The 26,090-nt window shown below is 43.0% G+C and overlaps 2 protein-coding genes across 2 annotated transcripts in view; both read right to left on the bottom strand.

Moving 5' to 3' along the window:
• Positions 1-210: 210 nt before the first annotated feature.
• On the bottom strand, positions 211-4,225 carry coa3b (cytochrome C oxidase assembly factor 3b). Its single transcript, XM_033644183.2, has 2 exons — positions 3,785-4,225; positions 211-501 (listed from the first exon to the last, which is right to left on the bottom strand). Exons 1-2 carry the CDS (start codon positions 3,951-3,953, stop codon positions 395-397), a joined length of 276 nt encoding a protein of 91 aa, XP_033500074.1. The 5' UTR covers positions 3,954-4,225; the 3' UTR covers positions 211-394.
• A 2,784-nt stretch (positions 4,226-7,009) lies between these two features.
• LOC117268954 (beta-1,4 N-acetylgalactosaminyltransferase 2-like) overlaps positions 7,010-26,090 on the bottom strand; it is a 29,917-nt gene continuing 10,836 nt past the window's right edge. The window contains exons 5-12 of the mRNA XM_078161401.1: positions 23,441-23,478; positions 21,268-21,334; positions 16,763-16,876; positions 14,733-14,819; positions 14,401-14,582; positions 12,558-12,701; positions 11,711-11,939; positions 7,010-9,707 (exon numbers count right to left, since the gene is read on the bottom strand). Coding sequence (XP_078017527.1) covers positions 9,511-9,707; positions 11,711-11,939; positions 12,558-12,701; positions 14,401-14,582; positions 14,733-14,819; positions 16,763-16,876; positions 21,268-21,334; positions 23,441-23,478 — 1,058 coding nt within the window. The 3' untranslated portion in view covers positions 7,010-9,510. The remainder of the gene's footprint in view (positions 9,708-11,710; positions 11,940-12,557; positions 12,702-14,400; positions 14,583-14,732; positions 14,820-16,762; positions 16,877-21,267; positions 21,335-23,440; positions 23,479-26,090) is intronic.

Genomic DNA, 26,090 nt, shown 5'->3' with positions numbered 1-26,090 from the left:
TTTCTTTAGACTTCCTCTCGAGACATTTCAGTTTGATCTTCTTTATATATTTGCAAAACCTTGCATCCTGTGTCTGCTCTGTGGTTCTGGGGAGCTGAGTGTCAACAGATTATGTTAATGAAAGTAAAAGGAATTTATTTGGACATTATGGATCTGTAACTGTGTCACTGCAGGTTTACATGGTGCAGACAGTAGATCAGACACCAGCGGTTTCAACACATTCAATTTATTTCCACACAGAAATGAAAGAAAACATGTGTAACGTCGTCATGTGACCTCCTGGAACAGGTCATACATGTTCACAGCTCAGCAGACAGACTCATCACATGCCAGTGTGATGTCACGGTACAGTCTATAGATGCCCCCAGTTCAGGACAGCTGGTGGTCGGTGTGGTCAGGAGTTGGCGCCGGTCCTCGGCCCTCTGATGATGTTGATCTTGGCTTCGTCGTCCAGCTCCTCCATGATTCTCTCCTGCTTGACGGACAGGATGGTGTAGCTGACTGGACACTGCAGGTCAAAGGAAACCACGGCAACACTCTGAAAAACAGCCGCCATCTTGTTTTTCATGTTTTTGATTTCATTCTGTGAATCTTTACTGGAAGCTGACAGAGGGATGGGAAACCACTGCAACTCTTTGCTGGAACCAAAGAACAAGGATCCAAATCTGTTTCTGAGCAAAAATAAAGGTGCATGATTTCCAACCATCTCCCTCCCAGCTCGTCACATACAGACGCTCGGCCAGTCGCCCTCAGCGTCACATATGAAGAACATTCAGGTTTGTTTTGGTCGTTTTCATGACATTTGTTGACAGTAGAAAACACACAGACTAAAACCAGTCTAAATCAATCTGAGGAGCTGACAGCTGCTTTGTCTTCACTTCCTCAGATCTGGTCACATCACTGTGACCTTTAGTTTCAGTTGTTTGTATGAAGGTTGGAAAAGTTCAAGCGAAGCAGAGCTGCTTATAAACTGACATAATATCTTCATAACAGTAAATAAAGTGCTTGTTTAGCAGCAGTTCACTCAGCTGAAGGACTTCCTGCCCTCTGCTTCATGTGTCATTATCGTCATGAGCTGCACTTTGGCTCCCTCTGCTGACACACTGTGATAATGCAAAACAATTTTAACCATTTGACGTTTGAAACTTAATTAGGGGCTGTTTGTTAATTATTAGAGGGGAGGGGGCGGGGCTAAATGGGGCAGGCTCTTCAAGTAATTATTGAAGCACTGAGGAGAGAGCAGGGCTGCAGCAGTACACTGGTTTTAAGGTTAACTGTGATATTAAAATTGACGATTATCATATCGTGTACATCTGCTTGTCTATGATATTTCTAAAAAAGCAACTAGACGGAGAATCTCAAGTCAACTCAACGATTTTTTCAAAAGGGAGAACTTTTACACCAAAACTTTCATTTAAGAAAATGGTTTCAAGTTTCAATTAGAGCAATAAAACATTTGTTCAACCCAAAACAACCTCTCTGGTTTCATTCCTTTAAGGATCATTTTGACTGAGACTTTGTTGTGGATTTGTCCACAATCACACCACTTATCATAATCAGAAACTCTGATTATTAAAGGTGGAGAGAGGGTCATGCATTTTCCTCCAGTCACTCTGGGAAGCTCAAGGAAAATATGTGCAGCTGCAGCTCAGGATCAGTGGTGTCAGTCGTTACCACAGACCCAGTGTACGCAGTTTGTATCTATGCACCTGAACTAGCTCCTGTGTTAACTTATCGTCTCATCACATCATCAAATGGAGACTTGACGCTGTATATATATTAGGGCTGCAGCTTACCATTATTTTCATTATCGACTAATCTGTCGATTATTTCTTCAGTATCAACATGCTCAATCGGCTGAAAAGCCGCAGACGCCGAAGTGTCGACGGTGCGGGACACACCGCAAAAACTAGGGCGACAGACGCTCACAGACGGCCCGACTTTGGTCGACGGCCGACCGTCGGCTTGGTGCGTCGGCGCCTTTAGCTGCGCTGTTTTGCCCCTGGCGTGCTTCTCACTGACTGCACGTACCACTCTAGGCTCTTAAAAGCAAACCAAAGACTAAAGAACTACCTTTGTAGCCTGGCTTTTATTTGAGCTCTCCTTTATTTTATTTCATCATAAATGTTTTTCATTTTATTTTTTTAATTTTGTATTTATGATTATAGTGTATTTATTTATTTATTTTTACTTTATTTATTTTCCTGTTTATTGAAAGATCTAAAACTTTGTTCTTTATTCTGAGTTTCTATCCTGCCTCTGGTGTTTCTTTAATTCTGACTAAGAAAGACATATATCGGCTCTACTGTATCCTATCAGTATCTCTGTTTCATAATAACCGGTATCGGCATCAGCTCTGAAAAAAACCATATCGGTCGATCTCTAACTGAGTAGTTTTTATATATGTTATTTATAGTTTATGTAGAATAAGTATATATTTTATTACAGTTTGTTTTTGATTACCACTGACTGTTTTACAAATAAATAAATAAACCCATGATGACGACAGGTTTGCCTTGTAAAACGCACTTACAGCCGAGCAGGGGTCCGTTTCAGAAAGGAGGTTCAACAGACTCTGAGCCTAACCCTGAACTCTGAGTTGAGTCACTCTGAGATGGGAAACTCTGGGTTACGGGTTTCAGAACAGGTGATTTCAATCGGTTCAATCAACACAGAGTTTGTTCACTCTGAGTTAAGCGCGTGCACCACGACTTTAAAAAGCCGTCATCAATAGAGCCCCGATACCACGATTCACCATGGCAACAAGCGACAAGAAAAGGTCTGCATCTTTTACTCCTCTGGAGTTGGATATTTTAATGCACTCACACAGCGAATTTGAAGTTGTTTTCAGGAAGAAGAGCAACACGGCTGCAGCAGCGAAGGAACGGGAGTCGGCGTGGGAGAAAATTACTGCTCGAGTCAATGCGAAAGTTTAAATGTATTTTATACATTTATGCACACAATAATGTTAGGCTGCAGATGCAAACAGGTGGAATGGTGTTAATCCCACCTCATTATTTTCAAGTGAAAACGGTCTAAAAACAAGTTCCTTTAGGTGTGATTTGTTTTGAGACATATGTTCTTGGTATGATTGTGAGTTTTTGCAGTGCGATGCAGTCTGACATTTTGAGACAGTCAGTCTACCTGCACATTAATGCTGTGAATGGACTTCATATTCACATGGTCTCCTTCATTGTGTGAAGGAGCAATGATGGGAATGTGGGTTCCATCAGTGCACCCTATCACACCGGGAAATCCTAAAAGAAATTAAAATGACTAATCCCAGTCTGAGGTTGCAGCACCATGTCATTCACTGAATATGATTTATAATCATACATTTGAACTGATTTCTGCATCATTCACCTGCAATCCTGTGGAGCTCCTCCTTGATGACCCTCACAGGTTTTTGTCCAGGAACACAACAGAAGAGTTTCATAGACGTTTCAGAGCTACAGACACTTTCCTTGCGGCTCTGCAGACAGTGGCCGCACTGATATTTTCTGCATCTCCGATATTATACAGAAAACTAGAGCAACACAAAGAATCTGGGCAGATCAAAGTGCACGTCCACGGTTGGTGACGTTGGTTACGTCACGACGGATGAGGTTATGGATATAAATGATGGACTGTGATGTGAAACGGACCCAGGTGGCGCCATGTTTTATTTACTGAGTTTTTTGTTTGTTTGTTTTTCCTAACACACACACACACACACACACACACACACACACACACACACTGTGGATGAAAGGCAGCAGCTCCTCTCACACACACTGAAGGATACACATCGCGACCACAAACGCTCCGATGCCCAGTCCCGTCAGCAGGTTCCTACTGCGCAGCCGCGACGCGTTTCTCCTCCAGGAGTCGAGCTCCTGTCGGCGGCGGAGCAGCTGCCTCTGAGCCGCTGTCAGTGCGGGTTTACCGGATCCTTCTGCTCCTCTGTCCGCCATCACTGTTTGGACCGTCAGCTGACTGAACCGGAAACACTCTTCTTCTTCTCCTCCTTAAGGAGCACACCGCCCCCTGCTGGGCCGGAGTGTGAGGAGGACTCCGAATCAACAGTGTCTAAAGCTCCAACCTTGATTTCACATTTTGGCCCAATCCCAAACCGGCCCCTATCCCCTCGAACTATTCACTCCCCCTCCGTTTGCGCGGTCACGCTGAGCTTCGCTGTCCCAAACCAATGATCGCTGAGTGCGAGTGGACTGCTCAGCCCTTAGATAGCGAGTGTGCATCAGTGCAGGCTTCTGATGAGCCCAGCAGGAAGCGCAACATCACAATGGAGGAAACAACGTACAAATGTAAGAGTTCCGTCTTTCTACTTTGTAAAATATTTTAGATCAAACACACACATTTGTTTTCCTCACACTGACTTTAGAGTCTCAAACAAACTCACAGAATGTTTGGTGTCGAAAGATGAAAACCTCCACGTCCATGTGCTTAAATGAACTATTTAAAACTGTCTCAAAAATTCCTCATCCCATTCTCATGATTTTTAAAAAATATATAATTATGTGTTCACAGGGACAGAAGAAAAAACAAAGCAGTTAATCGATCTACGGATTAAAAATGAGTCTCTTTACTAAAAAGAGGAATGCTGCAAAGCAGGGATGGAGGTGAGATTGCCCAGATTCATTAATAAAGTTCATCTGTGAATGTGTAAACTGTGTCTATAAAATATGAACAAGTTAATTACTTTGATTACACTGCACTGTATCTCTTATCTGACTTATTAAAGTTTTTTTTTTTTTTTAATTTAACTCATTTTAATTAATATTTAAATGTTTTTTTTTAATAGCCCTTTGCTCTATTTTGCTTTCACAAAGCATCTGTCGGTATCCATGGTTACATCTGCTTTCTTCTTCTGGTAGAGTGGCGAGGGCGTCCCATGGTTTGGCTTCTCTTTCATACACTTCCCCTTAATCAGGAGTGCCCTCCGCAGCTGCGAGTGTAACTTGATTTGGAGTGACACTCGGTAGTGAAGTGGTAGTGGGTAGGGAGTGGTTTGGGATTGGGCCTTTGTCTTTTGCTATGAGGCAGCAGTGCTAACCACCACTCCACCGTGCCGCCCCTTTGTGTTGTACTCATGGTTTTTAATTATCCGTTAATCTTACAGGTCTGATTCAGCGTATGTCTGTGGATTTGATTGTTGTGATTTTATGTGTAAAGCACTTCAATGTTGATTTTATGAGTGCTGTACAAATAAGCCTTATTATAGTTGCTGTCGTGAGGAAGACCTGGCTCATTGAAAATGCTTGAATTTATATATTTTGTGCAAGAACAGAAATTAAAGTTCTTTTAATATCATTTCACGTGGTGTCTGCTGACATCATGTCTCCTGCAGCTGCCTCATTGTTTCACCTGCCTACACAGCACAAAATAAGTGTTCACACTTTTACCCAGACAGCACACATTCACCTGGCCGACGTCGGCCCGATGTATCAAGTTTAGATCGTTAAGACGTAGCAGGGAGAGCATTTGATCATTGCCAATACGTCGCTGTGATCGAAAATGACCAGCACACAACGTTCAAACGATCAATAACAGAAGCTGCGCTCAGTGGGCGCATATGCTTCGTTAACTACGACCTTTATTCATTTAGGTCGGACCTTTCAAACTACAAATATTTCACCATCCAATGTGAGAAATCAATGCTAACATTCAATAGCTGACTGTTACCCCATTTCGTGTGTAAGTGTGCACAATGAAGAGACAAAAGTCAATTTGACAAACTTTATTTTCAAATTTCCACAAACAATATCTGATGGCCAGTCCGCTTCTCCTGGCAGCCTGCAAGACACAGAAAAGACGATGAGCACATAACTTCAAGAAACAAATCCCAACTTCACCACTGTATTTTTTTTTTTAGCATTTCAGCTGTCTTTTAGCCAGATTGAAGGCTTTGGGTCCGTCACCCTGCTTCATTTACTGTGGAAACGGTTAAATAACGGGATCCGGCGTTAACTCCGTTAACTGTTAACAGCAGCTCAACAATCAGTCCTTCATTTCGGAAAAACAGTGGTTTCAAAACTGCGCTATTACCTGTAGCCACCAGGTCAGTTTGCTTTGCAGAGGAGGAGACCTGACTGATACATTGCCCATAAAATCACATTACCAACATACTGAAGGCATCATTGAACTTCACTATTTGACCTCCGCGCTCCTCTCCGCTCCTCTCACCCACACTTGAGCACACGTCCAGGGCCCCGGAGGTCAGGCCGGGGGGCCGCGGGACCACGGGTGGCAGCTCCGGGCACTTCCACTTTAACCCAAAACGAGTGCTCACGATAACCAGATGAGCAGATAACGTCAACTAGGGAAAATAAAATGAAAACACCACAGTTGTAGCCTGTTAGCTAACATGAGCTAAACCGCTGAACTAGCTATCAGCTAACGAAAGGTAACGTTAGCTGGTGGGGACATGTGCTAAGCTATATACACCCAGTCGTGCCTCGCCACTCACCAGGATCCTCTTTTAACGGTCACAGAAGAAACAACAAAGCTATTTTCTGCCAGTTTATTCCAGTTAGCTTACCTGAAACCAACTGCAATGAGATGCTGCGTCCCACGAGCTCAATTCCAAACAAAGACCGCAGAGATGAAATTCCGCCTCTGTGATGACTTCCATATGTGGGCAGGTATGGGCCGACCCAAAGCCGACGTAACAGAGACGTTTGATGAGCTGGGACAAAAGAGTATTAAATTTAAAGATATCCGCCCGTGCGTTGTCAGATGTTATAAATTAGGGCTGATGTGTCGTCCTCAGGCCGTCGGCCAGATGTACAGTATGTGTGCTATCTGGGTAGCGTCCAAAGTATCTTTATTGTCTTTTCCAGTAAACTCACTTCACAGCCTGAAAAAAAACACATTCACGCTCTTAAATCGTTATCTGTGAGCGTCTGTACATTATATTGTTCTCATCATAAAACAATCTGTGTTGACACAGTCATGGACCTTGAACCTGAGAGAACTGAGCCTGGAAAGATACAGAAGCACCGACACTAACTGAGTTTCAACATTTAATGAAGGTGACAAAGTACAGAAATGACCACGTTGTCTCGATTTACACCAAACAAGGAAATACATTAAGTTTTATATGTTTTCACACCATGAATAAATATATGTATTCATTTTATTTGCAGTAAAGAAATGTACAGTGTGTTATCACAGTGATGTTAATCACAGATATATAAACATGATATCTTATAGGCTGCTGGATCCTACAGCAACATATTGGAGAGGGCAAGAAATGCCTGTAAACAGACGAGCTGCGGTGTTTCTGGATAGAAAGCACTATGACGTTTGTATTTGTCAACAGTTTCCACTGAGACGTTGTTAGATCCATATGGGTTTATGACCTGTGTGCATCAGGAAATACGTTTTGGGCGGGGTTAGTTTTACATAGGGATGTGGACTCATGTCAGTTTACCACAGGATGTCTGTAATATAAATGTCTGATTCGCATGGAATAAGAAATCTCTGTAATTCTACCAGAGATGGGAGTGGTAACTCAGTTTGTGCCCTGGCGTCACCTCCCTGTCGGCATGTGCGTGCTACGTTACTTCCTGAAAGCATCAGCTGAAGGATAATAATAATTAATGATTAGCCCAATATGAAATGTTGCCCATGATCAGGATTGTGTGTATTAGCAATATGTTAATACCGATTATATTAGGCCTACCTAACACAACCAGAAGTCTTGTGGCTCTGACAAGTGCTCGACCTTTTTGATTGGTGTCCAACGCAGGGCTGTGCCATCATTAGAAGAATGTCCACTATCATGACTGCCGACAGCAGCGAATGCTTCATCAAGCGCCTCCGTCATTGAAAAAACGCGGAAACTAGTTGTTAACATAGAAAAATGGTTGTAAACAGGAGATGACGAAATATTTACACACATTTTTACAGAGGATCGCGTTGGCACAGGGTTAATATTACCCGAGGTATTTTCTCCGGACTGTTTTCCAGAAGGTAAAAGTCTAAACTAATCCCGTCTGAATAGGGTTATAGAGAGCATTAGAGATGCCTGCTGTCTGGGATACCGGGCCCCTGGATTTTAGTCCAGAGTTTGTTGGACCTGTAGCGGCAATCTTTCATCCATCCAGTAGGCCTACTCCACATTACCACCACTATTAAGCAGTCCGTTGGCAATAAACTTGACATGAAATGAATCTTCCAAGGCAGTAACTCCGTTTGAAAACTTTAATTAAAAAATCAAAAAACAAAGCTACAAGATTCAATCTTAATTGGCTCAGCTAGGCACACCGTCAAAAAACTCTGTTGCTGTTTGACTGTGACATCATCAAAAGCATGACTTAAAGGAGCATTTCCACATTGTTAAAGTAAAACTACCATACTCTTCTTACTAATATCAATATGGCTCTTACAGGACCCATCCACCACCCCTCCCATCCGCCCTGCAGGGACTTTCCAGCTCCTTATATTACGTTGTTAATGGCAGCATTACCAGCAGCGTTTCATTGCACTGTGGAAGTTACCAACCACGTGATGAGCTGATGCTGCCAGTCTGCGTATCATACTGCCACGACAGGTGCTGCCCAGCCACCTGGCGGCATACCGTAAAGTTACGTCCGGCTGTGTTACAAACTGACGCTGCCTGATGGTGAATTATACCACCACCAAAAGTGGCCTTTGGCTTCAGATGTCTGACATCGAAATCACTGACGCAGTCTGCTGAGTGACATCCACCTCCCCTCCCTCACACCCTACGTGCACTTTCTTGCTTTTTATAGTACGTCAGCCGCTTTTAATGTCAAGTATTGGCACAAATGGGTTTCACATTAGAGTTAGCTGAAAGCCTGCTGCGTCTCATGAAGACGCCAAAGGCTGTTGGCAGAAGGAGATGGTGGTAAAATCTGACTGGCTAACCAGGAGAGGGAACGCCCACAGTCTGCTGATGGGTGGAAGCGTTGGGAGTCAGATGGAGAGAGAACTGTTACAGGATATGGCATAAAGAAAGTTTTCATGATTGAACTTACGCTGAGCTTCATCAACTGAAAATGTTTAAATTCTTTGAAAACATTCATTCACACATTCAGATCAGCTCCTCACAGAAACATCGGCACCAGACTGACTCACAGACAGTTCAGAGTTCTTCACTTAGCTTTTCTTTGGTGTGAAGCAGGATCTAGTTTCAGCGTCTTTTGTTCAGAATATCTAACTGATAATACTACTGTAGTAACGTACCATAGATACATCCAAACCCCCTTAAAAAATGACATAAAATCCTGAGCACAGTTTATTCTGTTTATAACAGCAGTGCAAAACTTGTCCCTATCAGTAACTTGAGTTTACTCACAGTCTGCATGTCACTTACTGAACATATAGTCAGAATATTCAGAATATATTACCCTTACTTACACTAAAAACAACTGACCAAAAAAACCATTAAACCAATTAAAACAATAAAGAAAGAAGAGAAATATAAAATACATTCATTTGAACAAGTTGAGGGAAAAGTGCGGCTCGGTGTCCTCTGGTGGTCTTCTATCCATATCGGATACACTTGAGGTTGTTTTTGAAGAAGTGAAGCTGCAGTTTGAACTCACTGTCACTACTTGACGGGTGTCTGAAGCTTTTGTAGCGAGTCGCGTCCTTATTGTTGTTTGTTTTGGGCTGATGGCCAATGGACACGTGGCCACACGTGGCGACCAGCAGGGAGCCCAGGCCGTCCATAAAGAACTCTGGAGACAGAGACAGACATTCATCCTTTCAGAAAGAAGCCTGCTTGTATCAATAGCCGCAGGAGCGGTTGTGTGTGTGTTACTGTTACAGTCATTAAGGTGCGTTCACACCAAAGGCGATGCAAATTGTCACACTGGAATCTGAACGTGGGATGTTGCAAGTTTGATCACAGGGTCATTTATGTTTACTTGCATTAAACGCGTGAGATGCACCAGGAAGGAGGAGGGGTGTATATGCCAGATATGAATATGCTGGAGGAGTGAACCTTGGCTGACAGTAAAGTATGACCTATAGCTGAAATCAAGAAACAAACTCATATTCTCAGAATTTGCCCCCAGACCACTACAATAACCTTATCCTCCAGCGTCGCACCAATTTCTCACTCAGGTTGAAGAATTTCAACTTGCAAGGACTGCATTGTGCAATTAATGTCAGTTGCATCAATCACGCCAATTCCATCACTCATCTATTCACATCTTTGCATTGACTTTGTGTTTAATCTCACTGCATGAAACACTCGCATCACGTTCTGTGTGAACCCAGCATTAACCTCCTGAGACCTGAACTTTTGTTTGGTATGCATTTTTTATTTCTCCGAGCTATCTGGGATCAGTACCACCCAATAAGTATAAAAACCTAAACGCCGTCAATGATAATCAAGTCCCAAAGTCCTCGAGGAACGAGTACTTCCTTATTAACAGTATCTCCGATTGTTACTGTTGCTAAAATTGGTCAAATTTGTTGCCATATCAAAGTACACACATTATTAATCATGAATAAAGAACTTTCAACCATAAGATGAGATCAGGTCTGTCCACTTTTGTGGAGGATCAGGATCAGCTGCAGACTGACTTGGCAGAGATGGCTGCCATCTTGTTTTTACATGGATTAGTGTATTGTACTCTTATTGCCACTAGATGGCACAATCAAAGTGTCCATGGACGAGGACAACAGGTCTGAGTTCAGTAGAATGAAGTAGAAGGTGCAGTAAACCCAAAATGTGATGGTGGCACCGCTCATTTGGCAAGTACGCTGGTAACCGTGACAGTGTTGGCCACCGACTGGTCTTCTCTCACGTCATCCCGGTGAGTAAGCAGCTTAATTTCAAACACTTTACCACTGTTAGCTATGTTATCACTGATAGCTCTGTTAGCACCGTTAGCAGCTAGTGGCGCTAACACTGTTAACAATGCTGCAGCACAAGATGAAGCTGTTTATACACGGGGGCTACCTGAGGGGAGACCAGCAGTTTCTGCAGCAACACCAGTAATTGCTGTGTGAGCAGCACCTCTGGCTACCTCCCATGTGGGTAGTAAATGGGCTGAAAATGGGCCCTACATAGGATTGATGATGGGTTCAATAATGGCCCCATGCCAGTTGCCCACATGGATGGGTTTAACCATATGAGCCACGCATGGGTAATGCTAGGGCTATGGGCCTAACATGGGATCTTATCTGGAGCCCACTTGGGTAAAATCAACAATGTGGGCAATGCACATTGGGGCCACTGAAGAACCAGTGGACAATCCCATATAGGGTAACTTTTCCAGCCCATTTACAACCCACACGGGCCCCACATAGACATGTTGGCTGGGGAGCTGGCAAGGCTAACGTTAGCTAACCAGCGGGGGCCGCAAAGTGGGCGGTGGGCACCATGTCTCCCCTTGTTAATGCAGCTAGCCGGCTGTCTGTCAACAAGCCGACAGAAAATAAAATAAAAGGCAAAACATTTACATCACAAAACATTAAAATTTCACCACCTTTAAATGGAGAGCTATTTACAATGTGGCGCTAAAGCTAACTGAGTCACTGGAGTGTTGGACTAAAATAAAGGACCTCTTGTATTCCTGCATTGTTTTCTTGAAAATTAACTGATTATTTGGTTATTTTGGGTCAATAAATTGTTGGGTGCTGCAACACGCTCGTATAATGAACAACAAAAACTGAACAACGTGGATGTACTGCCACTTGGACTCCAAACTCTGTTGGCGTTAACACCTACCTGAGTGTGCTACCCTCTGGAGCTTAGGGTCAAATCCCACCCTCTGCACAGCATCTGTACGAGCCAGGAAGAAGTTTACCACCCCATCGGCCAGAGAGCATTGTGGGTAACCAGGAAGTGAGTGGAACTTCCCCTTAGACTTCCTGTAAAGGCAGCCCCCTTCATTTTCCTCTCCTTCCTCATAGATTAGAGAGAAATGAAACTGGTTTCCTTGTACTGTTCCACCCAGCTAAAAGAACAAACACCAGAGAACTGGTTAGAAACTGGTCTGCTGTGTACCTGCCTGTTTCCAGTACGTCCTGGGACAGGTTCCAGTTGAAGATGTTAACCAAAAAAAAAGGTGTGCAAGAGGACAAACAATGCTGTTTGAGAAAAGCAAGTCTAGAAGTCGTCTTCCAGCTCCAGGAGTCTCATTTATAAACATTGCTTATGCACAAAACGAGGCGTACGCTACTTCCCATCGAAAAGTTGTGATCTATTAATACTGATTTGACGGGAGAAACTTTGGCCCATGTTTATGAATGTTTTGCAGACAGGAAATTGGCGACACACATGGTGAGGTGGAGTCTGATTGTAGAAATTGTCAAATGTTTTTTGGCGCATGCCATTTTTGGCTTTTGTCCGTAAGTACACTTTTAGTCTGGATCCTGTGCACTGTTTTATTAATGAGACACCTGGACTCCCTGATGATGTGGACTTCAGACAGAAAGTCCTTATTCAGGACTACAAGAACTCCGCTGAGTACCAAACAATCTGCGCACACCTGACTGAAGAAACAACAACACACTTCTTACTTGAAATAATCGACACAAGCTGATCCATCAGACATGAGTCATTTAATTCTCACCACGTCCAGTTCAGGGACGGCCTCCATCACCTCCACCAGCTTCTCGATCTTTGTCTCCTCCCTAAACACAAAGTCATCGTCCACCCACAGGAAGTACTTGGTGGTTACCTGGGAGACAGCCAGATTCCTGCCAGCAAACCAGCCCTGAGGGAGGAAACATGGGTCACGTTTGGAGTCTTTTAAAAAATAATTCAAACAAATCAGCAAATCACAAATCTTTTTTCTATCCGCGTATGACTCCATGTCATGCTTCTTTGTGTGTTGTGTAGTACTAAAACATAAAACCACATAAAAACAAAAACTGCAGCTGTAAAACCCCGACTGAAAAAGCCAAACCTTGACAGTGAAGTTTTAAGTAATTATAGACCTATATCAGATCTTTCTCTTTTAAACAAGATACTTGAAAAACTCATTTTAATCAGCTTAATAGTTTCTGAGTGAAAACAACATTCTTGAAATGTTTCAGTCAGGTTTACGGGCTAACCGCGGTACAGAGTATTGTTGTCAATAAAATCTATGTTCATATTCTTTCGGATGTAGGTGCTGCGTTCGACATAATTGACCACAATATTCTTATTCGCCTTGAGAACTGGGCTATGCTCTTCCAGACTGTTCTAATCTGGTTCGGATCACACATCTCAAGGACAGCATTTTTCGTGACTCCTGGAGATCATACATCAGGTAAATATGACTTGCCTTTTGGTGTTGCTCAGGGAAGTTGTCTTGGTCCCCTTCCTTTTTCTCTGTATATGCTCCTTTTAGGTCACATTATTCGGGAACATAAACTTAATTTTCATAGTTACGCTGTTGATTTGCAGCTGTATATTTTGCTCGAGCCTGATGATGACAATGACCTGTGTTTCCTGTCCACTGGGATGGCAGCAGTTGAACACTGGATAAGCAGTAAGTTTTCTCTTAACGAGCACCATTAATACACAATGTGCCGCAGGTACAATGTTTAGCTCATAAGTCACAAAACCAGCCTGAAAATGACGTTTGGAATGATTGTATTTGAGTCAGTGGAGCACAGCTGTGTTGCTGTTGGACCATTGTTGGAGCTGGTCGATGCTACACTATGACTGGCCAGGGGCGGGAGTTAACATACAGGCATGTTTGGTTTGTTATTGGTTAATGTGTCTGAATAACACCATGAAGGATGTGTCACTGTCTGTGTTAGTTACACATTACACATTACACAATTGCCATTCTTGGAGCCCATCGGCTGTATTCAGCGTCTGACTTCCGGCAGACGGTGATACAGCCTCTGGGGGCAAACCCCTGATTTTTTGGCATTCCGGTTTGATTTGGGCGGAGGAGGCGAATTTCTGTTTCCGACGTCCGTTTATATATAAGTAAATATGCTGAAGCATTGTGATGGATTCAGAGTTTGCAGTGACGCCAATTATGTTCCGCCTCGTTAGTTCACCGCACGGACCGTTTAACCTGGCGACAACTGCAGCCGGCTCAAACGTGATTGGTCAATTGTCACGTGGACTACAAACAGCCTACAACCGGAAACCAGGGCTCTTCCGCTCTTCTTCCAGAGGCAAGATCTCCGGGGTTTGCCTACAGACTCTACATTCACTGAATGCTGTAGCAACTACACAATTGCTAATCAACTGATATCAGTTTGGTTCATACTTAAAATCCATATTTTAAATTTAGACTCAGACATGAACTTGGTTTTAATACAACAAATTAAATTATAGTTCGATACATAAATTAATTAACACATGAAAGACTCTTTAGACCAACATGTCACATTAACAGTCAATATTTGGAGATTTTTATATGTGTGTGTGTGTGTGTGTGTGTGTGTGTGTGTGTGTGTGTGTGTGTGTACCTGTGCTGGAGGCATGAAGTACTGTCGGATGTGTTCTCCAGGAATGTGCTCGGGTTCAAAGCTGTCATCTGCAATGACGACTTCTATGTTGCCATAGAAACGCCGGATGCTACTCAACAACACCTTGAGCTGTGGGTAGCGAAGGAATGTCTTCGTGGCGATGGTGACGTGAGAGCTGATATCTGGCAGTCAGAGAAGTGTGCAAAGGATTACTGTACTTACAGAGAGGAGATACGATGATCAGACACAATGCAGAATGAATTGTGCTCGATTGGTTCGACCTGCAGAAACCTGTTGATTTTTAATCCCCACCCCGCCGACTGCACTCCTACCTGTTCCTATGTCGTAGAGGACCGGCAGGTGAAGCTGTTTGATGGTGATGGGAAACACGGCTTCATGGTTCTCAAACTGGAAGGACGCTAAGCAGAGAGAAGGACAGCTAAGCTTTGTCTTACTGGTGAATACACTGATGACATTTTGGAAACAAGAATTCATTGAATCAAAGAACAATCCACAAACTACACAAACAGTTTCAACACAAATGCATTACACACACAGAAACACACAGATATACCTCTTCAAAACACAGACAACTGCACTTAACGGTCAAAAAGTTGAGTTTGGAACGTTGGACACTTCTCACGCTCACTGGTCACGATTTCACCAACAAACATCCGAGCATTGTACAAATGTGTATTTTTCACTACCACTTTACTGTTGTCAGTTAGAAGTCATCAGTTTGTTTATTGGGTTAATTCTGTAATAATTTGGTACCGAAAATGAAAACGTGAATGCTAACATTAGCTTGTGAGCTAGCTAATAGGGTCCATGTCATTGGTTCGACATCCCATTAGTCCGACTGTCCGCGGTGCTGAACGGCTCGCGGCGGGCGTATGGTGCGCCGCGACCGGCTTGAGGCGGAGCAGGCTCACGGCTTATGAGTTTGTCACTTTCTTTTTCATTTTAACCCACACCATGATCTTTTCCTGACCCTAACCAAGTGGTTTTTGTGCCTAAACCTAACCAGACCTTAACCACAGGGCATCATGATGATTTCGGAACGGACTTCGGAACAATGAGTTTAATATGGTCGGAACAATGGGCTGTCGAACCAATGGGCTGTTCCCAGCTAATAGTGGCACATTTTATCATATGACATTGACATTACATGAGTTGTAGCATAAACTACACGGTCCAGGGGCGTAACGTTGGTTATGTTTGGTGTTTATGTTTAACTGTCTTCACTGTAGAAGATTTTAGTGTCAGATCTGTGATCAGATGCTTGACAAGTTGTGAACATTCGCTACATGCGGCAGCTATCATGAACTCAGTAGATCAGCTGATGAAAGAGCCAGACGCTATCAGCCAGGGACAATCATACTGTGCCATGAGAGCATGTTCATTTTAATACAATGAATAAATACAGACGAAGACAAGTGAGGAAACAAGAAGATATTTTGGTGACTGATGTTAAATAAAACAACATTTGACTGAAGTACTTAGTACACTCACATGCTACGAATTGCAACTGAACTCCGCTCGGTTGTCGGCAGTATGGAGGCAGTCCCCAGCGCTTGTAAGGAGAAAGGTTGGGGTGGTGGATAGGTCACAAAAACATGGAATTACCTCACGTTCGGACCTGTAGCCACGACGTAAACTACTGAGTAATCTTTGGGGTAATATGCCCTGCCAATGTACGTCCACTAAGTGTTTGTTTTTTGTCACTATCAGGCTCAGACTGTTATTCTAAGTGTCTGACAACATGATGGAAAGGATCCCTGCAGAGAAATAAAACGCTTTCCTTTAACTTTTTCTTGACCTGGTCTGTTTGTTGCTGAGAGCTGAAGACAAAAGGTAACAAAAACAAATATGTGCACGTACACTGACGGCGTGAACCCACCCAGAGTGCTTTGGGCTGTTCTTCGTATGTTTTCCTACAAAATGATTTGTACATATCCAATGTATTTTGAAAAGCCGCAATCATGTGACCAATGGGCTGACGGTAGTGAACAAGGAAGCAGTCCTGAGTGCTTGTGAGGAGGCAGGTCGGGGTGGTGGATGTGTCATAAAAAACTGGACTTTCACCCAGGACTTTTCCCTGGAGTCACGTGTTCAGATCTGTGTGAACTCTGAGTCATTTTAAGGTTCGTCCTCACCATTTTTCTTTTCCTAAACTTAACCGCAGTAATGTAAGGATGTAACGTGACGTCATCCATGAGGTGCAAATTCATAGGATGTTATACGACCCACTCTATGAGAGTACAGAGACAAAGTACGCAGCATGCGAGTGTACCAACTAAAGTATCCGGTTTGAGACACAGCATCTGTTTTCTAGCTCAGGTCCAGTTTGTCAGAAGCGTACCGAGGTCTCCGGTGTGCACGTGGTAGACAGTGCTGGTGTAGGACACGTTGGCCAGCAGGTCATTCAGGATCAGCAGGCTGCTCGATTCCAAAATCAGTCTGCTCTCACCATCACCTGTCAGTAGTTTTTTGACACAACATTAAAAAAAGAGTTAATTTTATATTATTTATCTTATTATATTATCATTAGTTATATTATTTGTATTATATTCATGGAGACAAAAGAAGTTTTAGTAAATTATATAAGTGTGTATTACTGTGTTACATTTTACAGTGCATGATGTCATATGTAATGTACTTTTTGTATAATAACCATACTTTCAGATTAGTGAAGTTTCTTCTGGGGTGATTTATCATTATCAGTCAAACTGATTCTGAAGCTGATGAGACAGATAATAAGTAAATAACTGAGACAAATGTTTGTGACATAAAGAGATGATAAAAGGTAATAAACAAAAAGCAAGATAAAATTTAAAGAGAGAAAGAGAAACATGGCGATGCAAGTTGAGTTTCCTGACGATCATAATAGTCGAAACTTTGACACAGATTTGAGGACACAACATTCACTGCGACGGACTCAATTTGATTATGGCATGCAAATGAATCAAAACCAATGGCTGCTTGGGTGGTATAAAAAATATATTAATATAAAATATAAAATATCTAAAACTCCCCCACCTGACACCTGCAGAGCACCCAATGGTAGGAGGCTGCCCCGCCCACATCCAGCCAGCGGCTTCGACCTTTTCATAACGCCCAAACACCAAGGCAAGGCAAGGCAATTTTATTTATATAGCACCATTCATACACAAGGCAATTCAATGTGCTTTACAAGAGAAATACGTTAAGATAAAACATTAAAGGAACAATAGATCATTAAAAACAAAAGCTAAAAGCAAGAAAAACAGTGCAGAAAATGCATTTAAAAAGCAAACATAAAGCAAAAGCAACAGCAGAAAAATATAAAAACAATAGCTACAGATTATCCTAACAATAAGTTACATATCTAGTTCACTGGTAAACTGCAGTAAATAGTGATGTTTTAAGCCCTGATTTAAATGAGTTGACAGTTTCAGCCGACCTCAGATATTCTGGAAGTTTGTTCCACAGGTGGGGAGCATAGAAACTAAAGGCTGCTTCACCTTGTTTGGTTTTGATCCTGGGAACACTGAGTAAACCTGTTCCAGATGATCTGAGGGGTCTGGATGCTTCATAACGTACAAGTATATCAGAGATGTATTTAGGCCCGAGACCATTTAGTGCTTTATAGACAAGTAACAAGATTTTAAAGTCTATCCTTTGACACACAGGAAGCCAGTGCAGTGATTTAAGCACTGGTGTGATGTGCTCCACTCTCTTGGTGTTGGTGAGGACTCTGGCAGCAGCGTTCTGGACGAGCTGCAGTTGTCTGATTGATTTTTTACTCAGGCCTGTGAAGACAACTGTTACAATAGTCCAGCCTGCTGAAAATGAAAGCATGAACAAGTTTTTCTGTATCTTGTTTAGACAGAAATTCTTTTATTCCTGCTATGTTTTCAAGGTGGTAGTAGGCTGATTTAGTAATTGTCTTAATGTGACTACTGAAATTTAGGTCTGAGTCCAGAACTACACCAATATTTCTGGCTTGATTTGTAGGTTTTAGTGTCATGGCGTCAAGGTGAGCACTGACTATTGATCTTTGTTCTTTGGGGCCAAAAACAACTATCTCAGTTTTTTCTGTGTTTAGTTGTAGAAAATTCTGGCACATCCACGTATTGATTTCATCAATGCACTTATTTAGCAGATGTAGGGGACTGTAGTCATCTGGTGACACTGTTATGTAAAGTTGTGTGTCATCTGCATAAGTATGGTAGGAGATGTTATGATATTCCATAATCTGAGCAAGAGGGAGCATATAGATATTGAACAGAAGAGGCCCAAGAATGGACCCTTGAGGAACTCCACATGTAATCTTTGTTCGCACAGATTCATAATTGCCAAGTGACACAAAGAATTCCCTGTCTTGTAAATAAGATTTAAACCAATTTAGCACAGTGCCAGAAAGTCCCACAAACTTTTCTAGTCTGTCGAGCAGTATGTTATGGTCAACTGTGTCGAATGCAGCACTGAGGTCCAGTAATACCAGAACCGAAATCTTTGATGCATCACTGCTCAGATGAATGTCATTTAAAACTTTTACAAGTGCAGTCTCAGTGCTGTGATGTGCTCGAAATCCAGACTGAAAGGCATCAAAGGAATTGTTTTGCTCCAAGAAGGTGTTAAGTTGCTGAAAAACAACCTTTTCAATGATCTTTCCTAAAAATGGTAGGTTTGATATGGGCCTGTAGTTATTTATTACTGAGGCATCCAGATTAGGCTTTTTTAAGAGAGGTTTAATGACTGCGGTCTTCAGGGCCGTTGGAAAAAGGCCTGACTGAAGAGAACAGTTGACTATCTGTAGTATATCTGATGCTATGCAGTTAAAAACATCTTTAAAAAAGCTTGTAGGCAGAGTGTCAAGGCAGCAGGTAGTGGACCTAAGGTTTCTAACTATGTCTGTCAAAGTAGCATAATTTAATGGGTGAAAAAGTGCCAAATTAACTGGAGTAGTCTTATGAGGCACAGGTGAAATAACCACTGTGTTGGAGTTACAGACTGTCTGTCTTATCTTTAAAATCCATCAGCTGTCAGTGCGCTCTAATTCAGCCCCTGACACAAAAAGTAAAATCTGACTTCTCAGAGGTTCCTACTCTGCACGTCATTGTGTCTAGTCTGTCCAACCCTGGTGTTTTCTTTTTGAAATAATAATATCTAAAACACTGCAGCATGATTTGCAAAAAAAGTCAGCTGCTGTATTAAGGACACAACATCAAGTCTTGTCCGCTGCTGTTTGCTTGGTTGACTGACCAAATCAGACCTAGCCATCGCTATTTAATAACTACAACCTGTGAAGGAGAGCTCTGAGCAGGCCCAAAAACTAAGTCCCGACCCGGCGTGAAGACGCACAGTTTCTGTCCAAGCCCATGTATTTCTACATGAATGAACCAACGGTTAAGTTAATCACACATTCACTCCGCTCGGCGCTCTGCTGCTCCGTCTCCACAGACAGAGTGTCCAGAGTGCGCTCTGCCACTCTGAGAGTGCGCTGCTCTGGATAACCCAACGCTACATTCAGACAGCGCTCCCAATTTATCAACGCTCCAGTTTGTGTCAGAGTGCGCTCCCACACTCACAATGAGTGTTTCTGAACGCACCACTCACATCATCTTCCTCCATCGTCTAAAACAAGACAACACAATGTGCTAGCTAATGTCTGTGGAGGATTGCTAAGTCCCGCCCACCAAAAAACCTCATACAGTTAGCTAACAGTAAAAGACTCTATATATAGTTTAACGTTAAAACATGTACTGTAAGCCAAGAGTCGGCCATGGATGTCCTAAGAGACCTAAATACAGCGTTAGCAGCAGGGCCTCATTTATCCCTATGAAAGTTGCTGAGTGGCTCTATTTCCATGGTGGGAGATTTCCTGGATGATCGGTGCTGCTTCCCAATCATCCTACCAGTGGGATGTGCCCAGAACACCTCTAACAGGAGGCGCCCAGGAGGCATTCTATTCAGATGCCCAAACCACCTCAACATGAAGGAGCAGCGGCTCTACTCCGAGCTCCCTCCAGATGTCTGACTCCTCCCCCTATCTCTAAGGCTGAGCCCAGACACCCTACAGAGGAAACTCATTTCAGACGCTTGTATCTGTGACCTCATTCTTTCAGTCACTACCCAGAGCTCAAGACCATAGGTGAGGGTTGGGACGTAGATGGACCAGTGAATTGAAAGCTTTGCTTTCTGGCTCAGCTCCCTCTTCACCATAACAGACCGGCGCAGCGTCCACATCACTGCAGAAGCTGCACGACCCGCCGATCCATCTCACGAGGCAGTCACTCTCCCCCAACCCGGAGAGGGCAATCCACCGGTTTCCGACAGAGAGTCAGCACCTCCAAGTCTGAGGCCGTGGTCCTCTGTTGGAAGCCGGTGGATTGTCCTCTCTGGGTTGGGGGAGAGTTACTGCCTCAAGCGAGGGAGTTCAAGTATGTCAGGGTCTTGTTCACAAGTGAGGGTGTTATCAGACCAGATGGATTAAATCCTGATACGGGAATGAATCATTTCACAGGGGTGACATCAAAAGAAAATTCATCCTTTGATTTACAGATGTCTCTTACCCCAATATAGGTCACTGGGAAAAGTCTTTTTGGGGCCAGAAATTGCAGTAACACTGTTTGGCCACTATGAAAACTGGCTTTAAAGGTGTGTTTCCTTACTTCAATAGTCTGTCGTCTCATGCATGACAGGTTTGGCAAAGTGGGCGGTCCATGGCCATGCGGCGCACATATGATAATCACTCAAGCTGAGTTTTAATTTGAAAGTTTTCATGTCATTGTGACATTTTTAAACAGGGCATCTATGTAGACTTAACATTAAAATGTTGTGTCATGGATGGACTGGCGTCTACAGTGTGTACTGTAATCTCACCTTGGACCTTCACTCCTTCAGTTGGAATCTCCGTGGTCAGGACGCCTTTGGACACACTCAAGGACACCTGGAGTAGACACACCTAAGTAAACTACGGAGCTCCTAAAGTACACATAGCTGCACATCCCTCTGTATTAATGTTTAGTCATTTTCTCTAAGCACAGTGTGTTCACTGATGTGTTAATGATCAGATGTGAATACTTCCTGAAGTACCAGAGGTAATAGTTAACATGATGTCGTTGCTTCCAAGAAAACTTCAAGCTGAGAGAAGGTCACCCCCACACCACTGCCACAAAATCATTTCAGAGAATCAGAGAAAGGAAGGACTTGGACTTGGTCAAGGTCACTGTGACCTCACAAAATATGTTTTTTTTTTTCAAACAGATATACTTTATTAATCCTCAAGGGGGAAATTCAGTGTTTTCACTCCATTGTCATACACACACATGCACAAACAAGACCTTTACATGCATTAAATGGAGAGATGTCAGAGTGAGGGGGCTGCCCATGGACAGGCGCCTCGAGCGGTTGGGGAGTGCGGTGCCTTGCTCAAGGGCACCTCGTCATGTATGTACATTACATTTGTAACAGACATACTTACTGTAAGCTAAACCCTGATCCTTTTTCTCTACCTTTGTTGCCTAAACCTAACCATATCGTTTTGGTGCAACTGAGACCATTTCACAACATTAACCACAAACATAAAACTGCCATCTTTATGGTCATACATGACCTCTGTCATTCATCGGTGGAGTGCTAATTTAGTAACACTCCCCTGGGTCATATTAGAGGGTAGGAACAAACCATCTATGTGGTTGTAGGGGTGGAGGACTCCTTGGTGTATAAATATCACAGGTTCAGGCAGGCAGGTCAAAAGGTGACAAAGCAGCATTCTGAGCAAGTTATTAATACATTATACACCAAGTCTGCGTGCTTTGGTTCACCTTACAACTTCTGTTACACTCTCACAAACACACACACACACACACACACACACACACACACACACATCAAGGTGCTCTGTCCGTGTCTTAATCCTGCAGCAATGTAATGCATAAAGTTGGCAGTTTGTTGGTTTGGGCAGTGATTGATGCAATGGTCCCATCGTCTATCACAGTGTTCATGGTGGACTTTGTCATATGCCAGATCAGTAGACATCATCAAACTTTACTGCACGTCATTTTACTCAATATAAAGTTTATCTGAAGAGGCAGATAAAAGCTCTCTTGGATAGTGTGCATGCTAGAAATTTGAAAGGATCAGGAAGGCGGCGTTGGACGTTGAACCCCATCCACAATACTGTTTAGGGATTCCACATAGTTAATGTGCAGGTTTTTCTAAATGAATAGTAATTGTGTGCTAGGACGGAATCCAACAGTTTGCAGGCATCATAAATGCAGCAAGTTAGAGACATAATACATTGGCAAGGATCCGATGTTCCCACTTGTCCTGAATGATCAAGTTTGACGTACTGGATGTGGGCGGAGCCAGGATTACATGCGAAATTTTGTTGCTTAAATTGCTGGTGTGACCAAGCCAAGGTTGACTACATGCATAGTCATGTTGTGCTATGGTATTCATCCTCTTTCAATTTGGACTATAGACAAATCACGTGTTTGCCTGACGTATGGCAACTATACAATTATTAAAATATTTTTGGTATGAAACAAAAAAATTAAAACTTGTCAAAGTCAAAATAAAACCCACTAATTGGCTTTCAACATCAAACCTGAACTCCAAAGTTTCAGTGCAACCTGATCTCACTCTCAAGTTGTCAAAAACCAGCTTTTTTTTCGTCAGCATGATACGCCACTGGTTGCAGTTATAGTTAACAGTGCCCAGCGGCATCAGGAAGAAGTGTATTTTGAAAACAGACAATGCATGTAACAGGCTGAAGTTGACACGGCGTCCCAGAACATCAACAACCAACACACCCAGGGTACCTTGGACGTCATATGTGGACGTGGAAAGTCCATGACCAAACGTGGACATGTGACGAGGTCACAGTGAGGATGATGTTGATCGGGGTTCAAATAGATCAGTATTTTTTATATGTTTAATATATTATATCATGTATTTTCAAACAGTTCAGCAGCCATCAGTATCAACCAGCCAGATGCCATCACTGCACCCATGTGATCTGTGTGAGAATGATCTGTGAGATCGCACCAACCTTGTAGCTGCTTCTGTGTTCTGCATGCAGAGATAAACCTGAAACCAAAATGAGCTCATGCTTTTATACTTTTACAGGAAGACACACATTAATCTCTGGATTTACTGACTTCAACAACATTTAACTTCCTTCTGTTAAACAACTGAAAATTTCCATCCAGCTTCCTGTCTCTGAAACACAGCTTTTATATTGTCTTATGTGCTCTCTGGTGTCGTTTATGACTCAATAAACAGAGACACCCATGAAAATCTTTGTGGAGAGTTTGTGAGTTATGCTTTTTGTTTTATGATGACATTAAGACAGTTCACTTCTACAGCTGAGGATGAGACATCACTCTTTTGCCAAACACTGCTAGTAAAGCCGTCCCGACCAAACAGTGTTGCCGTGGAGACATTGTGCCCACCCTCTGATCTCCCCCCAGGTTTCCCCAGTGAGTAAATTTTGACCCGCAAAGCCCTTTAGCATTGTTAGCTATGTTAGCACAGTTGTGCTAACATAGCTAACAATGCTAAAGGGCTTTTAAGGCTAAAAATGAAGCCGCTCGCTCACCGGGGCTACCTGGGGGGACTCCGGAGGGTGGCCACCATGTTTCCATAGCAACACTGTGCCGCCACCGAGACGGTGTTACCAGCTGTAATCACTGAATCAGCCCCAGTGCTCGCTAACTCTAGCCCCTTTTACACTGCCAGATTTTTGGCGAATGTTGGGCCGTTTTGCCGGCAAGCTGCGAGCGTTTAGACACACAGAGCCGGATTGGCGAGTTGATCCGAGGTGCCCAATTTTCCCCCTCGTAGGGTAGACATATTGGTGGAACCCTTTTAGTTTAAACAGAACGAGGTGGCCTTCTGCAACGGGAGGAGCTGTTGATGACTTGTGGGAGGAGCTGTTGATGACGCCGCACATGCGACCCACTGGCGGTGGATAAACAGGAAACAGCTGATAGCAGGAATTAGCGAGCAGCTAGTAGCAAGAGGGAAACACAAACCTGACAGACACTGTAAAGATGAGCAACTGGGAAGACAAGGAATTGCGCGCCCTCCTTGTCCTCGCAAACGAAGAGGCCATTAACCGTCAGATGACGGGGACGGTGAAGAACGGGCCGACTTACGAGAGAATCACCGAAGGACTGACCAGCCGCGGCTTCCCTCCCACGTCACTGTTTACGTCACACGCTGAGCTACACGTTTTGTTACTTGCTCACGCCCCCCATTGCCCCGAAAAAGGCACATTCTGTATAAACAAAAGTAGGTAGGCGGCATTTTGCTGCACTCCCTGATTTTGTTTTTATACTGCCAATGCTGAAAAAAGACTGATTGGGCTTTCCTGCAAATTTGCACAACTCCTGTTTAAAAAGGGCTTCAAAATATGATTTGTGATATTGGGCTTTATAAATAAAACTGAATTGAATTGAATTAAACAAACTAAACCAAGCTAAATGTCGCTCCCACAGCACAGCTGTAAAGCTCTGTTTGGCGTGATGACATTCTGTAGTCTCATTTGGCCACTTGTTAGCAGTCGCCTGTCTGAAGACACATGAAAGCTTAAAAGCGTGAAACCAAAAACAAACTGACTTTGAGACGAGGGAACCCAGAGTGGCAAAATGCGAACTCATTCCCAGGTTTTAGGACTCATTCCTTTTATGGAGCTCCAGACTAAAAGCAAAGGCCTCAAGTCTTGTATCGGGTTTTTAACCAATTGTGTCCAACGCAAACTTCGTAATTTAGGTGTCATATTCGACCAAGCCCTATCATTTGATAATCACGTCAGCCTACTCACCCGATCTTGTTTCTCACAACTTAGGAACATTGCCAAATTAAGGTCAGTTGTGTCCAAAGCTGAATTGGAAATGATCATTCATGCTTTTATTAGCTCTCGCTTAGACTATGCCAATGCTCTTTTTACCTGTTTGAATAAATCCTCTCTGGCCCGTCTCCAAACTATCCAAAATGCTGCTGCTCGGCTTTTAACCCGTAGCAATAAGAGGGCTCATATCACTCCAATCCTGTCCTCCTTGCACTGGCTTCCAGTAGAATTCTGAATCAACTTTAAAATATTGCTCCTGACTTTTAAAGCCCTACATGGTCTAGCCCCTGCATACATCACAGACCTCCTTCAACCTTACACTCCTTGTCGCACTCTAAAATCCTCGGATCAGCTCCTACTGTCAGTTCCACGTACTCGTTTCGTCACTCGTGGAGACCGAGCATTTCAAGCGGTTGCTCCCAAACTTTGGAATGCCCTCCCCTTTTCGTTGCGATCCACAGCGTCATGTGACACTTTTAAAAAACAACTGAAAACACTGCTGTTTAGCCAGGCCTTTGGTTAACTAACTCCTTTCACCCCATCAATCTCTTACTATTTTTCTTTTATCTAATGTTTTATTTACATTTTGCACTTTGCAGACACCTTGTCTTTTGCCTTGTTTTGCCTTGTTTTTAATGCTTTGTTTTGTGCTTTGTTTTTAATGTTGTGTTATATTGTTGTACTTGTTTTGTCTACTGGAAAGCACTTTGTGATCTAGTATCTGTGAAAGGTGCTAAATAAATAAACTCTACTTACTTACTTACTTACTAGTATTTTTTATAATTAACTGGTTAGTTAATGAGTGTCGCGCTATCGAAGCAAAACTAACAGTAACTGACATCGTAAG

Source organism: Epinephelus lanceolatus, chromosome 18 (genome assembly GCF_041903045.1).
Source record: "Epinephelus lanceolatus isolate andai-2023 chromosome 18, ASM4190304v1, whole genome shotgun sequence".
In the NCBI taxonomy this organism is placed as follows: Eukaryota; Metazoa; Chordata; class Actinopteri; order Perciformes; family Serranidae; genus Epinephelus; species Epinephelus lanceolatus.
This window is presented reverse-complemented; position numbering and strand designations above follow the sequence as displayed.